Source organism: Melanotaenia boesemani, chromosome 13 (assembly GCF_017639745.1).
Source record: "Melanotaenia boesemani isolate fMelBoe1 chromosome 13, fMelBoe1.pri, whole genome shotgun sequence".
NCBI lineage: Eukaryota > Metazoa > Chordata > Actinopteri > Atheriniformes > Melanotaeniidae > Melanotaenia > Melanotaenia boesemani.
In genome coordinates this window covers 10,507,186-10,525,363 of record NC_055694.1, presented here as the reverse complement: position 1 = coordinate 10,525,363, position 18,178 = coordinate 10,507,186, and the positions used below count along the sequence as shown (strand labels likewise).

At 39.8% G+C, this 18,178-nt stretch overlaps 2 protein-coding genes across 2 annotated transcripts in view; one reads left to right on the top strand and one right to left on the bottom strand.

Moving 5' to 3' along the window:
* The window catches only part of LOC121651185 (calcium-responsive transactivator-like), a 14,661-nt gene extending 13,639 nt beyond the window's left edge, over positions 1–1,022 (bottom strand). The window contains exon 1 of the mRNA XM_042003159.1: positions 1,011–1,022. The gene's annotated coding sequence lies outside the window, so the exon portion shown is untranslated. The remainder of the gene's footprint in view (positions 1–1,010) is intronic.
* Positions 1–18,178, top strand: part of LOC121651183 (transcription initiation factor TFIID subunit 4-like) — an 18,493-nt gene extending 315 nt beyond the window's left edge. The window contains exons 2-16 of the mRNA XM_042003156.1: positions 117–908; positions 1,976–2,130; positions 3,778–3,897; positions 6,359–6,505; positions 6,610–6,729; positions 6,827–6,916; positions 13,027–13,254; positions 13,382–13,517; positions 13,777–13,885; positions 14,234–14,403; positions 14,498–14,628; positions 14,722–14,847; positions 15,913–15,969; positions 16,079–16,198; positions 16,299–18,178. Coding sequence (XP_041859090.1) covers positions 117–908; positions 1,976–2,130; positions 3,778–3,897; positions 6,359–6,505; positions 6,610–6,729; positions 6,827–6,916; positions 13,027–13,254; positions 13,382–13,517; positions 13,777–13,885; positions 14,234–14,403; positions 14,498–14,628; positions 14,722–14,847; positions 15,913–15,969; positions 16,079–16,198; positions 16,299–16,466 — 2,669 coding nt within the window. The 3' untranslated portion in view covers positions 16,467–18,178. The remainder of the gene's footprint in view (positions 1–116; positions 909–1,975; positions 2,131–3,777; positions 3,898–6,358; positions 6,506–6,609; positions 6,730–6,826; positions 6,917–13,026; positions 13,255–13,381; positions 13,518–13,776; positions 13,886–14,233; positions 14,404–14,497; positions 14,629–14,721; positions 14,848–15,912; positions 15,970–16,078; positions 16,199–16,298) is intronic.

Here is an 18,178-nt window from a genome sequence, read left to right as displayed (position 1 = left end):
CACGTTGTTCAAGTAATTGCGGCTAACTTGATTTCACTTGTTGTTATCCCGAAACTAATGCAAATCGGATAGTTCTTCGACACTCTCCTTGTTTTCACATGTTTCCGCTGCTGTAGGGGCAGGAGGTGTCAGTAACAGTGCGGGGTCCATCGGTTCGAACATGGATGAGGCAGCTGGAATCACTTCAGCGGCTGACTCGAGTACAACAGCCGCCCAGAGTCTGTCCAAGTCGGCGACAGCTAGCAGAGATGTTGCGGTATTATCAGATGCAACACCCGGAGTTGAGAAACACGGACCGACTGGTTCTCAAACTTTGAATGGAAGCGCCGTGGTGATGAACTGTCACATCCCTGGAGGCGGACCAGCTGACAGCTCACAGACCGCCGTCAAGCTTGTCAACGGACCTGTATCTGTGAGCAAAGGAGTCGCAGCAGTTTTAACCACAACTTCTAGCACCATTATTCGAACTTCTTTGAGTGCTCAAAGCGCTGCGACCTCATCTGTGATTTCCTCTCAGCCTTCCGTGAAAACTGTACCCACAGTCACGCTTGTGAGGCCACCTATGCAAACTTCTACCAACAATTCTCAAAGCGCAGGCAATCCAACGACTGTTTTATCATCACCACCCGTTATTGTTACTTGCACGACTGGCTCTCTTGTTAACAAACCCGACTCAAGTAAAGCTGTAATGCTAACTGGTGCCCACGTCGTGACCTCAGCAGTTGCAACGGGGACGACAGCGACCGTGAGGAGTCCGACTGTTCTGCAAAACCTGAGGACTTCAGTACCGTCAACAATCGCTGCCACTCCTGGAGGAATAAGAGCCGTTACTCCACAGGTGTTGGCTCCTCGGCTCACTCAGCCTCAACAAAACCCCACAAATGTCCAAAACATTCAACTCCCACCAGGTAAACTATCTGTAAAAAAAAAAAAAAAAAAAAAAGTTTTCTGAAACATCATGTTTTACCTTGTGTCAAGTTGCAATAACTTGTCAGAAAGTGGTTGCTAACAAGCAGAGATGCACTTTTATTTTGTAGTTCCTGATGTAGAGAGGAGATAGTTTCAAACACTTTGTAGTAAGCAGAGATGACATTGGATTGATTGTCTTCTCCACAAACTTGATTAAAAGTGGACAAGGTTCTAACTGCAAAACAGATTAAAAAAGCCTTGAGGGCAGTGAGCCAACGTTGTCCTGCTCGAGCAGCTTATATCAAAGTAGCATTTTCTTGCAATCTATTGATTTGTATTTCTTTTACTTGTCAGAAACAATTGTATTCTTTTCTCCTATCGGCAGCTATTTACTGTGTCGCTATCAAGTATCCAGAGTGTGTTTTAAAAGTGTGCAGACACAAACAGTTCAGTTGTTTGTATCCGCTTTTACTCGTAGCCTGAGGTTTTTCACTGGTTTGCCTTCAAAATAGTTGATGGAATAATCTTGGTATTAGGTGATATGACAATATGACTTGTTCAGATGTATTTTCACTGGTGTACAGGCATTGTTTAATGTTAGGTTTCTGTATTTGGAGTCATCAGATCATAAAACAACAACACACCTTTGAAAAGGAACGAGAGCAAAGAATGCCACCTTATTCTGTAACTAAATGTACAAAAGTCCAGCCACTCATTTCACAAGCAGTCACCTGTTTCATGGGCTAACAATAGCAACTTGCTGCAATGTGTAGTAACACACTGGCCTATGATAAATACTACGAAAGACTTCAGTGGGAAGGTTAAAACTTCATTGTGAGCAATGTTTTAACATACTCTTACTGCATGATGTTTTGTGGGTTGATCCATTTATATATATAACAATGTTTATGCCTCATTTTGGTCTGACTGCATGTTGACTGGATGGGAATCTCTAGACCTCACTGATGAATGCAGATGATTAATCTTTTGTCCAGTATATTGGCTGATGAGGAATCAAAAGTGGTGACTTTAACATATTAACCCTTTGGGATCTTGCCACGTGCAGGCATGGTCTTGGTCCGCAGTGACAGTGGGCAGCTGCTGATGATTCACCAGCACACATTGGCTCAGATGCAGGCTCAGTCGCAGTCACAAAGCGCCATGACACCACGACCTGCGGCCCCCACGAGCTCGCCACCTGTCCAGATCACTTCTCTACAGGTACAAGTCTGCTGGCTGCAGCCGCACATAGAAAATCTAAATCATTCAGGGTACAAAGTAATTTTGCGCTTGTTGGTCAGAATGTACACAGTGTGACTAAACTGTTTTGGTAGAAACTAAGTAATATTTATATGTCACCAACAGAACAAGCAAAATAATCACATGCTTTTAAAGTATGATTTTGCTCATCTTATATAAAAGTTTTGTTAAGATATGAGATTTAGTTATAACTTCATTTCACTCAGAAGAGTAAAATCAATCAGTTTTTTACAAACCAGTGTCCAGATTTAAACTAAAAAATATAAAAAAGAGGACTTGCATTGGTTGGATACAAGCTGAAGCCTCAGTTTTGGCATCATTTCAGGAAAATGAAAGCTGGGATTTGTACATCTACAATATAAACAGCGAGCAATGCATGCATCCCAGTAACATTGTACACAGACACATAATAGACACATTTTCATCAGCCAGCATGTAAAGCTGTCAGTTTCTAAAACACTTTCCACATAAAATCTAAACAACAATAAGCTACAATAAAATGCATCAATGTTCAAAAGGATTAAAACACCATGTAAAATTAAAAGTGGAGATGCTGAAACATATCACAGAATATTTTAATGTATAGAGGAGTATATGCTTGTTTTGAATTTACACAAGCAAAACATTTCAAAGAAGTTGTGGGGCAAAAATAGATCAGAAAAGTTGTGTAATTCATAAAAAAGGGGAAAACGACTTTGATGGAATAGCCTGTTTATAAAAAATAGTTTAGTTGCTCACATCTCAGGGTAAATAATACAAGTAGAAGATACAAGAAAACTAATTTAGGGAAAACAAGTAGCAACATCAAATCATATAATTTAAAACTGTGCCAAGAACCTATAAACAATAAAGAAAAAGCTCTCTCAGGTAAGAGCTCATTTAAGATGGACTGAGTTTAAGTGAAAAACTGCCCTGTAGTCTGATGGAAAAGAGAAAAAAAAATCTTTGTCAGCATCATCCAGGCTAAAGAAGAGACGGACCATCCAGCTTTTCATGGTTCCCCAATTCAAAAGTCAGCATCTGTGATGCATCAGTGAAGTACATACACATCTCTGAAGGCATCATTGATTTCCTACTGTGTTAAACGCTGGAAATGTTAGATGTTCAAGTCATATGTCATGAAAAACAATAGATTGTGCCAACACTTGATCCTTTTTTTTTTTTTTAATTTTTAATTATAAATTGTTTTATTTCTTTTTTTTTTTTAGACAGTGTCCAAGCTTCTTTGCTTGGACAGACATGAGCTGTAAGTTCATTCCTCATTTTCCTGCCTGATAGAAAATGAAAACAATGCAGATTTTTGGTGGAATGTGGTTTATAATGCAGCACAGGATGATTATAATAAGACTGCTGGTTTCACATTGCCTCCTCTTCATGGTAAACAAAACTAATAATCAAACTAGTTTGAATTTTTAATCAGATTAATTTGATAATGAAACTGCCAAAATTGATATTAGAAAAGACCTTTTTTCACTGTTGGCTGTGTTAAAAGTAACATGAATGCTATGAAGTCATACAACTGAAAGAATAAATGATATATTATCTGTTTCAACACTGTAACCTTAACATGTAGTAACATCTCCCTTCCTATCCACAACTGTACTGCAGACTCCAGGTGCATCATTGCTGACTCGCCCTGTTACCCCCACCACCATTATCAAACAAAGTCCCCAAGCCCCGAGTACAGTGACAGCCACCACCACACTGCAGAGGCCTCCTGTACTGCAGGTAACTCCATCACAAGGACTTAAGGGATATTTAGTTCCCTGAATAGACCAGGGATATAAAATGATCCCAGTCCTACATACTATTAAAACGTGCCAGTATGATGTGTGCCAACCATAAACACTTTAGCTAATGAGCAGGTTAAATCAAACCCTCCAGCTTTTATAGACTATGCACGAAGCAGGACAGCAGACTGCAAACACATGGCTTATATGTACACTACCGTTCAAAAGTTTGGGGTCACTTTCCTATTGAATCCCATGGCAAAGTGACCCCAAACTTTTGAACGGTAGTGTTATTCATTATGATATATTTAGTAAAACACCGGACGAGAATGAAAATCCATGCTGTGTCTTGTGTGAGAAAAAAGAGATCTGAGAGTTAATGGGAGCCTGTCATCATAAAAGAGAAGTTTGATCATTTCTGTTAATTTCATGTGGTTGTGACCAAGTTATTCATTGCTTTTTTGGCAAAGAAATAATGATAGTATTTCCAATAATAAGGGTGCCTCTATTGTTGAGGCGGCCAGCCTCAGCTGTGTCCGTAAGGTCGTCGGTGCCTGTCGTGGCGGTAACCCCCGAACTCGTTGGTGGACACCGGCAGTAAGGGATGCCGTCAAGCTGAAGAAGGTGTCCTATCGGGCCTTTTTGGCCTGTGGGACTCCAGAGGCAGCTGATGGGTATCGGCTGGCAAAGCGGAGCGCAGCTTCGGCGGTCGCTAAGGCAAAAACTCGGGCATGGGAGGAGTTTGGAGAGGCCATGGAGAATGACTTCCGGATGGCTTCGAGGAGATTCTGGTCCACCATCCGGCGGCTCAAGAGGGGAAAGCAGTGCCAATCTACATGTGTTTTGTGGACTTGTAGAAGGCATTCGACCATGTGTCCCGGGGACTCCTGTGGGGAGTACTCCGGGAGTATGGCGTGCCGGACTCGCTTGTACGAGCTGTCCGGTCCCTGTACGACCGGTGTCAGAGCTTGGTCCGCATTGCCGGCAGTAAATCAGAATCTTTTCCAGTGCGGGTTGGACTCCACCAAGGCTGCCCTCTGTCACCGATTCTGTTCATAACCTTTATGGACAGAATTTCTAGGCGCAGCCGAGGTGTTGAGGGGATCCGGTTCGGTGGCCTCAGTCTCTGCTCTTCGCGGATGATGTGGTTCTGTTGGCTTCATCGGGCCGTGATCTTAAGCTCTCACTGGAGCGATTCGCAGTCAAGTGTGAAGCGGCTGGGATGAGAATCAGCACCTCCAAGTCCGAGACGATGGTCCTCAGCCGGAAAAGGGTGGAGTGCTCGCTCCCGGTCTGCAATAGTGTCCTGCCCCAAGTGGAGGAGTTCACGTATCTCGGGGTCTTGTTCACGAGTGAGGGAAGGATGGAGCGGGAGATCGACAGGCGAATCGGTGCGGCTTCTGCAGTGATGCGGACTCTGGTGAGGTGTTCCGGGCACGCCCCACCGGAAAGGGGCCCCGGGGAAGACCTAGGACACTCTGGAAGGACTACATCTCTCGGCTGGCCTGGGAACGCCTCAGGATCCCTCCGGATGAGCTGGTTAATGTGGCCGAGGAGAGGGAATTCTGGGTTTCCCTGCTTAGGCAGCTGCCCCCGCGAACCGTCTCCGGATAAGCGGCAGAAAATGGATGGATGGATGGATGGATGGATAAATCCAAGGGTTTCAGTCACATTTTCAGCATTATGTTCTGTTTAAAAATGTGAATCTGGTAAAAATTTGTTGAAAATCTGAGTTGTGAATGAGCTTGTTTACATTGAAAATATATAACCCATTATATCTGCATTCTTCACTGAATTGGCGCATCTTGCTGGAAGTAACTCTGATGTTGTTTCCTAGAACATGAAAGTTAGTTCAAGGGTTTCAGTGGTCTTGAGGAGAAGTAGTGCTTTGTTGGACTAATTAGGAAAGATTTCCATCTCTGACATGCTGGAGAAAAACAGGCCCAGGGATCTGTTTTCAAAGCTTCAGTATGAAAGGACATTTTTACATGACGACCTGCTTTGTGCATTTTCTGTCATTTCTTCTCTGGCCGGCTCAATTTGAAAAGCTCTTTAAAAAAAAAAGCTTCTTTTTTTTCTCTGGTGAATTATAAATGTTTAGGTTGTCAAGGAATTCCTTTTTTGGCAGGTAATAATTTCTTTCTAAACTTTCTAAAAAATTTTTTTGTTTGTTTTGTTTTGTCTGTTTACTGCATTATGTTTTTCTAAGTCTTGTAATTTAAACCGAAGGAATGAAGACAGACTCATATTATTCTACATGTATTATATACAATGTGTAATGCCATTTGGTGACTGTTGCAGCAAACATAGTTTTTCCTGGAAAAATAACACTAAGAAACAATAAATTTACCTCTCCATAAATGTTGACGGTGTCATAATTTTAAAGCAAACACATCAAAACTGTGACTTTATTTTCCCGCTTCTTATTCTCATGAGTGCATATTCACTGACTCGTACAGAACACCATCATGCTGGGAGGAAGTACCAGTGCTTCAGGACAGCCGCTAGGAACGCCCACCACAGTGCAGCCTGCAGCAGCGGTAACCCAGAGGGTGGGGCCTCTGGGGCCCACAGGAACGTCTGTCTCTTCCACGACAGTAACAGCTGTAAGAGAGAAGTTCTAACCTTGAATTCTTTTGTCCATCTAATCTGTCTAAAATTAAATATTAATGTACGTCTGCTTAGCTTTAGACTTTTTTTGTGCTTGTAGGAAACGCTGGAGAATGTGAAAAAGTGCAAAAACTTTCTGTCCACGCTTATCAAGCTTGCATCTGGAAAACAGTCGTCTGAGACCACAGCAAATGTCAAGGAGCTGGTGAAGAGCCTGCTGGTACTTTACCCTCACAACATCTCTGTTTCCATCTTTATACCTCCTCTGTCTGTTTATTTGACTTTGCTTTTCGTTTCTGTCCTCTTTATTGTAACAGGAAGCAAAGATCGAGCCTGAGGATTTCACCAGTAGATTGTACCAGGAGCTAAACTCTTCACCTCAACCGTATCTTGTACCTTTCCTTAAGGTAAGATCACTGACATTTGAAGAGAAGTAAATGATACACAAATGCTTTAAAATGACCCCTAAACATGTGTTAAAATGCTCAGTTTTGGGGATCCTACTTGGTTTGTTCTTCACAACTTCTTTCTGGCAAAAAAGCTTTTCCTACCAATTCAGAATTTTTATGTTCTTTAAGAGTTTCTAAGTATGTTTTGAATATTACTTCAAGTTTTTTTTGTGATACTTCTGAAGTGTATTTTGGATCATCGTAGCCTAACTGAGCTAGTTTTAGTTTTTTTGACTGGCTGTATGAGTTTGTTTAAAAATGTGTAGATATTTATATAATTCGTTCTACCTTCTATCCATGCAACTTCTGTGCCACAGTAGCTTAAATCTGAATTTCTCTGTGCTTATGATTAACAGCTAACTTTATGTTTGCACTAAATGTTGTTCATCAAATGGCAAACCTTCAGATCCAGGTAATCTGGGGTTTTACTTTACCTTTCAGCCCAGCAGATGCACAGCTACATCTGAAAGTCTTCTTTTAATGCGATCTAGTTGAAACGTCTACTAACATTTTCCAGTGAGGCTTCATTGTTTAGGGCTGCTTTTGCACATGTTTTGTTTTTCCATCTTTTTTTTTTAAATGTCTGCTTGCTGCCAGGGTTGTGTTAATTGTCTATGCACTACAAAAAAACAAATTGTCCGGTTTTTTTTTTCCCAGGGATGCAAATGTTCATTACTACATGCAAATTTGTTGGTTAATACAACTTTTGGCACAGACTGAGGTTGACATTTAACCACTCAGAGACATGCATCACAGTCTATCCTCTCTCCACGATGTCTCAGCGACTGAAGGTGTAGCTTGTATAAGCAAAAGGTTTGTCAAAACCCTTTAGATACTTTACATGTGGTCTTCTGTGCCATATCGAATGCAAAGGCAGCCTCTGTTCTTGGAGAGTGGGACTTTGCTCCTAAATAGACTTTGCTCTTAATGGCATCATGTCTGTGAAGGTTCTGTTTCATCCAGGACCTGGTATCTAAGATAAGTTGAGTCAAGTTGGTCGGACTGGGTTTTACTGTTTTTTTGTAAGACATTTACCTCTCATCCAGCAGAGCTTCTTTAGGTCTGATGGAGACAGTAGTAGACGTAACCTCTTCTTGACTAGAGCCCCCTGTACAGGGGACAGCTTGAGATACATGCAGTAACAGAAGATTATTGCATATGCTGGGAAGAACCAATCCCTGCCACTTAAACAACACACAATTCAAACCCCAAGCAATTGTATGGGATTGTAAATAAAAAACACTGTTAACTGGAATTTGGGGGATATCCCTTGATTGTTCTGACTCTTGACAATTGATAAACGATTGAAAGATGTGTCCATGAACACTGGCGGATGAGTTCCTGAGTTCAGCTGTAATGCTTTTTTTTATGTAAAGCACCTTGAGTTGTCTTATACATGAAATTTGCTATACAAATAAACTTGCTTTGCCGAAAGGATGCTGTAATAGGTGGAGGAGAGGTGATGTCTTAAGCTTATTACATACTTTGCAAGAACAGAGAACTTTGTTTTTGTTGCTAAGGTGGCAGGAACAAGAACAAAGTTATTTTATACTTCATGAGGAAATTCATCTGCTGCGGGGTGGAGTTTTGCAGGAGGCAGCGTCCGTGTCTTTACATGCCCTGTGTGTTGTATAGTGTTGTACTTCCTCACTGCTTCAACCAGCTGTTCCTTAAAACTATTCATTCAACCTTGTTGGATCTTTCGCATCAGTAAGAGTAAATAACAACTTTCTGCTTCATGCTTTTCTGCATTAACCACTCTCACTTAAAATTTCCGACCAATCACAAAATTGTTCTCCAAATGCCACACAAGGAAAAGAAGGTGTGGGTAGGTGATGCGTCGAACAAGATGTGAGAACCCCCAAACTACAGCTTTGAAAACAAGAACAAAGTTCTTGCTGGCTAACACATTGGTTGATTATTTAACCTGTGACAGTAATGTTAAATGTTTTGGAGCTCCAGGTGGAACCAGTGGATATCAGGGTCACAAATGTTTCTCAAGATGGCATATGACTTGAAATTTTTGGAAATGATGACCAACACACTAATGAGAAGGTGTGGATTCAGCAAAAGACAACATAATGATAATATTTTTTTTTTTTTTTGGGAGACCGCACCCTGCATCCCTCTACTGTACTCTGTCAAGGCACCTCCTTCCCTATTGGTTTCAACTATTAGACCCAGTTGACACAGGCATGTTTAGTTCAGCCTGTTTTGTTCTCCACATACTTTTATCCAACTTTGTTTTGTACCTACAGTATCAGTCAAAAGTTTAGATGCACTTTCCATCCAGATTTTTGACTGGTAGTGTACATATTTTCCAGTTTCATATGTAAATGTCTTTTTATTTTTCATGTTTTTGAAAAAAAAAAATTAATTATAAAAACAATCTATTACAGGTAAAATAAACTTGTAGTGCCCTAAACCACACAATCTCTCTTTTTTTGTTTGTTTAAATAGGCCGTCAGTTGGTACATTTAGTTGATTAAAATAATGAACTCCTTCAAAATAACACGATTTTCTCTCCATTATTATCTAATAACTGCTATTTTCTGCCTTCCACCTGATTATCCAAAAGGTTTATAACTGTAATAAATACATTTATGCACATTTATGTGTACATACGTGACCTAACACAGCTTTAATAAAAAAGGAAGTTGCACAGTTAAATCTTGTTTTGTGGGTTGTACGTTACACACATAGAAACCGTATAAAAACGACAAATGAGTAAATCAGAAATACATTTTGATACAGTTGTCCACTGTCAAAAGTAATATGGATATATAGATGTATAATATTAATATTATAGTGCAACGCAGCTGGCGGTGTACTGCCGCTAGGCTTCGGCTCCTATAGACATCCATGCAAAAGAACATTAAGTTTGCTCATGAATCCTAAGTCAATAAATTTTTCCCACAAGTCGGTGTACGGTTGATATGGAGACCCACTTCTTCTGAGAGGTTCTTCTATTTACTGGCTAATTTCCAAGGATTTGGTCTGGTAGTTACAGCATTTTCTTCAGAAGCTGGATGTTTTTTTTCATTCTAGGGTAATAACGGCAAGAAACTGCTGTAGACTAAATAGAAAAACATCAGATAGATGGACAGGTCATGGCCACTGCTGAGTGTGAACAGCTGTTAACAGGGATTATTTGTGTCTATGATGTGAAATCCTAAATGTATTTGGAGCCCAGCTTTCTGCGGGTACAGTAGCATGACATGTAAAATTACAGACTGGGAGAGTATTATGTCATCAGTTTCCAAGACTCTTTGTAATGTAAAGCCACTGTAACTCTGCAATAAGACTTTACAAACAACATTCTTTTGGGTGATTTTTATTTAATGATGAAAAACAAAAAAGAACAAAACAAACTAAAGTAGTAATTACCACTTTTTTTATACAAAGTGACTGTGATTACTGTGTTAATAAAACATCTTTGAGATGGAATGTTTTATTTCAGCTCCAAAGTGTGCAACATAGTGAAAAAGCCCTGGTTCTCACACTGAATTTATCATTGCCAATAAATTTTCATAGTTTGTAACTTGCTTTGATCTTTTTGAGTTGGAATAAAGCCTTGACATCGCTTGCTTGAAGGTCCTCTGGTTAGCAGCAGTTACAATTACAATTTTGTCATCTATCCCTTACCTGAAACATGAAATTTAGTTGATCTGTATTGTTTCCAAAATATTCATCTTCATCTTTATAGAAGCCAAAAATTTCCCTAAGCTACATCTTCATGCAGAGGTTACTGTTCGTCAGATTTCTCATTCAGCCATGTTGCGTATGTTATAAACTGTTTACGTGCTTCACTTCTTCCTCTCGAAGCTCCTCAGTTTGTTTTGTCAATGTTCAGTTTACACATCGAAAATCAACTTTTGACTTTTGCGAATCACTTCAGATTTTCCCACATCTCTGTCTCGATACATCTGAGTTCTCTCCTGCTCCTAGTGTAGGGTAGGCAGCGTAGCAGAGAAGACCCTTCTTACTAACGATGTGGTCTCTCAGCTGATTCTGCGACACCGGTTTGCTATGTTTAAGCACAATGATGTGGCGTTGAGCCACCTGTGCTTAGGCTGGGGATGCTACACTGCCAGGACAACTCTGGTTTGCCCCATCTTTTTCATCACATTATCTACTGTAATAATTTTCTCAAATCACTGTCAACTTAGTTTATGGACTAGAGTCTGATTTCAGTCTGGCTTACGCAAGTGTATCTGGAATACACAAGCAATAAAAACACTAAAGGGTTGTTTTAAACTGACTGAGATTGTTTTTTACTGACTGTTGTAGTGACCTTAATATGCTGACAGATTTCATTTAATGAGAAAATTGTTTCTTGTATAGAATAACTATTCACTCAAACAATAAACAAAGGGTTACTAAGGACATGAAAATTTATTTGATCCAAAATAAAAAATACTTTCTTTACAAGAAGACAGCTTCAGGACAGGAAGCCGGAGAAAATAATTGGCTTAAACCAGGGATCACCAACTCCGGACCTCTTGAGCCAGTGTCCTGCAGGTTTTCACTGCATCCCTGCTGCAACACACCTGGTTCAAATTAAATAGTCAATAGTCAAGGTCTACACCAGCCTCTTAACGACCCATTATTTGAGTCAGGTGTGCTGCAGTATGGAGATATTGAAAACCTGCAGGACACTGGCTCAAGAGGTCCGGAGTTGGTGATCCCTGGCTTAAACCAACAGAAATCGGCTACAGAAATGAGGTAGAACAGACATTACCATCTGGAAATGTGCAGGAGGCACTTCAAGGGTTAGGCATTTTGATGAACAGAGCCCCTAAACCTGCAGTAGTACACTGCCAGGATCCCATGCCCTTTGTCATGCAACTCAATGCTTTCTTCACCTGACTCAACAGCAGCAGTACACCAACTGGAACTGTCTATCTCCAGTGTCTAAATGTCCTCACCATCAGTGACCTCCAACCTGAAGGAGCCTCCTCTGCTTTTAACACTGTATGCACAGACAGTTTCATACAGCCTGTTGGATCTTTAGGTTTATTTTTTTTTCTCCAGTGATTTTATGTTAGCATATATAAATATAAAGCTGATCATGTTAACTGTTTTTAAATCTAGTAAGTTAGTTATAACCACAGACCTCCCCATAAGGCTGTTTTATCTCTCATTCGCTGTTTACACTAATAATATATCATGTAATGGTGAAGGAATGAAACTGCTTTAGGTATGCAGATGACACGGCCTTGGTGGCTACTTCGACCAGATAGCAGCAGGCAGTCAGCAACCTGGTCCAGACAGTTGGCAAATAAACATAAACATCTCTGTTTAAACTTCTCAGCATCTACGTTTGGTGTGTAGAGAAGGGTGACTTCTTTAGATACCTGGGAGCAGAGCAGGATACCGGTTTCTCCTTTTTGGACCATGCAGACTCTTGTTTGTAAGAAAACACAACACCTTCAGCTGCTGAGGAAACTGTGGACTTGAAATGTCAAAAGACACATTTTAATTCTGGTTAACTCTCATCGACTCCATTCTCACAAGATTGTAACGTGGTACAACTCCTTAACTTTCCCATAATCAGACCAGAAACATCACTGGCGCTCCTCCAACTCCCCTCAATTAACTGTACACATGTTCTGTGATCAGGAAATCCACCTTGATCACACAAAGCCCTTGAGAGGTCACCCACTTCTCTGTAGAGTCCTGTGGGCCTTTAAAAACATTTTAAAAAAATTCTTCATCTCCACTGCAATAATCACCAGCAATCTAAAAGACTCCAATCACTGTGGGAGTGCAGTCCATTAAGCATGTTTACTATATAGTGCAATAAGGGAAAACATTTTATAGATCTTGAACTGTAAAAGTCAGATATTTCTATCATGTGTCTTATCATTACATCATTAAATCTGTTTAACCGTAAATGCATTCCAAAATATCTTCAGGAGTTTCTTGCTCACAGTATGTTAGAAATTGCACCATTTGTCTCTGCTACTGCTGTAACTTTACAGGATCAACTTGATAGAATGAATCCAATGACTTTTATCAAACTGAATATGTTCCCACTCTGTCCTCTTGTCCTACTTGACTTGTAGAGAAGTCTCCCAGCACTACGCCAGATGACCCCGGACTCAGAGGTCTTTATCCAGCAAAGCCTGCTGCCTCTGCCAAGCAGCCAGCCCGCTGCGGCAGCCTCCACGGCCCTCACCGCTGTGGTGCTGCGACCTCCCCTCTCCACCACCGTCAGTGCAACTACAGCCACTGCCACGACCAAAGCCACCGTCATCAGCCTCACTCCGACACCTCAGAGTAAACCTGGACTGGTAAGTTTACCACTGCTGGGAATTTTGGATGATGTGATGGGTATGCACATGAATATTCCACTTAAATTTGTGGCTGTGCTTTATTTTGGGGGAGATATTTGTCATTCCTTGTGTCTGAAATGTGCAGATTGTGCCACAGCAACAGGGGACAGTGGTGAGGCCACAGATGACGCTGGCTCAGTCTCCCATAGTAACAGTGAGAGGACAAGCACCAGGCCGGATCATTGTGGGTCAGCCACAGGTGGTCAAACAGCTACCAGCAGGTGTGTACTCTTCAAGTTTCTGCTGTGCAGTGACATTTGTGTGTGTGTGTGTGTGTGTGTGTGTGTGTGTGTGTGTGCTGCCATCTTGTGGCTACTGCTTGTAATTGTAGGACCAAAATTTCAAATATGGCTGTTACATATCTTGTTATAGCTCAGTGAACTTTATAATATATGTACAGAAACCGTCTTAACAGCTAAGGGATGATTCTCCTCACCAAGCTGCAGAAATGTGAACTCCTGTCCATGTTTGTGACTTAAGTCCCTGTAGTGAGGCAGACGTTTGCTCCGGGGGCCAGAGGAGTGCTCAACCAGGCTTCTCTCACTGACGCTCAGAAGAACAAACTGAAGGAAGGAGGAGGAACATTCAAGTTGGTGGCACATTTAAATGTGAAAACTTTGTTGGTTTTCTTTCACTGATAACAGTCTTGGTACAGCAGTTCTCCAATCTAAAAATGTAATACAAATTTCTTTAGACTCACACAATAAGGTCTTAGTTTTTTTTGTCTTTTTTTCTTTGACTTTAAGAAATAATTTGTGTGACTGTGGAACAAAAACTTAGATTTTATGATCTTAAAATCTGCAACCCAGCATGGAAATAAGTGGGTGGATGGATGGATGGATGGATGGAACATAACAGCAGCTGAAAGAAACTACTGAGATTATTTGTAATCCGGGTTACTCTTTGTGTTTGCCTCTACATTTTTATATCACATCAGGGATGATGATGATATCAATGACGTGGCCTCCATGGCAGGAGTCAACTTATCAGAGGAGAGTGCTCGTATCTTGGCAACCAACTCTGAGTTTGTCGGCATGGTGACTCGTTCCTGTAAGGACGAGGCCTTCCTCGCCACCTCTTCACTCACCCGGTTAACTCTAGAGATTGGTGAGAGAGACACAGTTGTGAGAAAGTGTAAAGTATGCCCTTGGTGTTGGTTGACTCATTCAACCTGTTTCCATGCTCATGTTTGTTGTTACAGGTAAGAAGTTTGGTGTCAGTGAGCTGGGCACAGATGTGATCAGCTACATTTCCCACGCTACACAGCAAAGACTGCAGAATATCTTGGAAAAGGTGTCACAGGTGGCACAGCAGAAGAATGCAATTTTTAAGGTGATAGCAGTTTGTAGTAATTTGAGAGTTTGTTGTTGTTTGAACCTTTTCTAAGGTCTTTCCTTGCATCTTCTTGTTTCCTGCCACCTTTAGGAGGACCAGCGGTATGAGCAGACCAGCGATGTGCGAACCCAGCTCAAATTCTTTGAGCAGTTGGATCAGATGGAGAAGCAAAAGAAGGAGGAGCAGGAGAGAGAGATTCTCCTTAAGGCTGCCAAGGTAACAAGACTGTTTTGTGTCATTTCAACCACTATTAATCTTTTTTTTTTTCTTTTCACCTTTAAGCTTTGGTTCTTTTCTTAGTTTCTTTGTTTTGTTTCTGATCAAAGGTCTACCTTCATTACGTAAAAATCCAAAACCAGAGGGTTCCCCAGATTACAACAACACACATCAATATTATTTAGCAGGTTTGGGGGTTTAAAAAAAAGATGCTTCCAAATGTAAACTTATCTTTTTGTGTGTAGAGGCAGATATTTGGTCTACATGCCTCTGATCACTTTGGCATGTGATATTTGTCAGATACAAGCACTGGAAAACTACACTTGGGAATTTTTGCTAATAACATTACATTCATTTAGCAGACGCAAAGTGACTTTACAGTGGTTAGGCAGTATCGTTAAGGATCTTGCCTAAGGACTCAACTGTAAGGTGTTAATATTCATCTGCTGTGGGAATCGAACACCAACTGAGCTAACCAGCCACGTGTGTTCTCTTCTTTGTCTTAATGGGTAATGATTGTTTGAGTGTCAGTGAGGTTTTCACAATCACAGGTCAATATTTCAGAAATCAGACACCTCTCAAGTTGATTAGGAAAGCTGAAATTGTGTTTGGTTTTGATGGTTTTCTTTCAACTAATCTAGACGAGGAAGAACGACAACAGAAGGGGGATAACCCAAAATCTTAACAATTAAAAATGTTATTTATATTTTTGCATGATATTGTACATCAATAAATTATGAACCACCAGTTTTAAATGCCATATAGATCCATCTTCTAGTTTAAAAAAAAAAAGTGAACAAAATCAAGGCTTTGAGGTGGAGGTAGCTGGTTAAGTTGACATAGTTACCCAACATTATTTAAATAAGGACAAAATCCTACATACCATCCTAATTGCACAGAGAAGGCGAGTGAGGGGTCTTGGGTCAGTGTCATTAATCTACATTTCCTCCACAGCTAGCTGATTTGATATAGATAACTATGAGTGAGTGTATGAATAAAACAATTGATGTAATGAATTGAACATATTCATCTTGAAATATTAAAATGCCCTCTACATTGCTTCAGTCTCGGTCACGGCAAGAAGACCCGGAGCAACTCCGACTTAAACAGAAGGCCAAAGAGGTGTGTAAATGAAAAAAAACAAAACAAAAAAACAACCACACGTTTCTTTTCTCTGTAGGGGGGATTACAGAGAGCGCAATAATTTTTGTTTTTAATGTATGTGTTTTAGATGCAACAGCTGGAGCTGGCTCAGATCAGGCAGAGAGAGGCCAACCTTACAGCACTGGCAGCAATCGGCCCAAGGAAAAAACGGAAAACAGATTCTCCCGGTAGAGGTGCAAATTCAGAGGTGAGAAATTTGAGTAAGTGACTTTAGTTTTTTTTTTTTTTTTTACTTATTTAAACAATTAAAAGTTTTCTTTTTGGGTTTGCTTTGTTTAATCCTCCAGGGCTCAGGGTCAGGCCCCTCCCAGCCTGGAGGCTCCAGTGGAACAGGCTCCAGACAGTTTATTCGACAGCGAATCACTAGAGTCAACCTCCGGGACCTGCTTTTCTGTTTGGAGAATGAAAAGGAGACCAGTCACTCACATCTTCTCTATAAAGGCTTCCTGAAATAGCACACAAATGATAATGACTACTCATTTAATGGCTTTAAGGAAGCAGTGTTGACCTGCAGCTCAGTTCCCCTCCTGGTGGTACTTTTGTTTTTTTTTTTTGTTTTTGTTTTTTTATCTGTTTGTTTTTTTGATCTGCTGAATTATGAGACATCCATCTGTGAGAAGAATTATCAGAAACTCAGAGGAGACGACAGCTCTTTAAAGCCTCCTGTGCAGAGATGGAGCAGATGTTGGTTCTACTTTCAGCGTGCCTCAGTTTGCTTTTCAGAGACCAGTTGCACCCGAATACACTCAACTCATTTACTGCCTCACGCTGCACACAGGAATCATGTTGTAGCAGCCAATTTCTTTGGAGTGTTAAGCAAACGCTCATTTTATCAAGTCCTTAACAGATTTTAATTTATCACACATTTATACTGTATTTTATTAATGCCTGTGGATTGTTTTACAGAGACTAATATTGTCACGTGTTGCATTGCCTTCTTAAATAGTTAAGCCATATGCATTTGAATGTTTTGATTCATCTTTCCAACAGTTCTCTCCTGAGTTGCAGAATAAGTGCTTTATTATGTTTTTTTTGTCTTTTTTTTTTATTAGAGATTAAAACTGGTTATTTAAAAATAACATGTTCATGATGTTCAGGTGGTATTGAATTCTTACAGTCATTGGAATACACTGTATCTGTAGCAGATTAACTACACAAACCTCCCAGACTTTAGTCATGCCACTAATTTCTCATCTCAGCCACTTAAGTTAAAGTGAAAATTTTCTCCCATTACGTCATATTGAGCATCATCTTCAGAATAATTATTTGCAACCTTAACATTGCAGGAATGATTTAAAAAGTCTGCAAGTTTGTCAGTTTGTTGAATTAGGATACAGTAAGTATATTGTCTGCCTATTTAAAATATATTGGAAAAATGTCTTATGAAGTGAATTTTATTATCTTATATCATTGCCACCCAAAGAATTTTTAAATTTCATATGTCATGTGACATGTCATATGCAAGTTGTTTTTGGCTTAAAATAGATTTGGGCAGGATGTTTGCTGAAATGAACCACCTTCTCAAACATGGTTCTTTTCTGTAGCAGTTAACAAAGGAAAATATAAGTAAAAAAAAAATTAAAATGAATGGAAAAGACAAACTAGGAGGTTGTAACGTGGGAATGGCAATTCAAGTACTGGCTTTGTAAGTAATACACTGCAATGCAAATGTTGAAAAAGATTATATTTTTCCCAACCACAGTCATTTAAAGTTGTTTGCTCACATTTATATATTTATAAATTAGGGAGGTCATGATGGGTTTATAAAAAAAAAAAAAAAAAATGAAAAATGCACTTGGCCAATCAGTTGGAAGTCAATCAGATGAACATACCCACTTTGTAAGGTTTTATTATTTTTTTTGTTTGTTTTTGTTTTTTTTTAGTAAGAATGTTTATTGCTAATTTTTATGACTGTAAAAACTTATGTTTACTTTTTGTAGATTTATCAGATGACAACTTTGAATTAAGAAAATGTCTTATTTTTCATTTATATGAATATTTGACAAATGAGACAGATATGTTGCTTTTTTGCCGATATCTTGTACATTTTGCACAGCCACCTGTTTATATGTAAATATCTAAAAGAAAATTTTTAAAGGGTTTTTAATCTATTTTATAAAATGATTGACAAAGAATGATCTCTAATAAAACAAAAACTAATCTAACA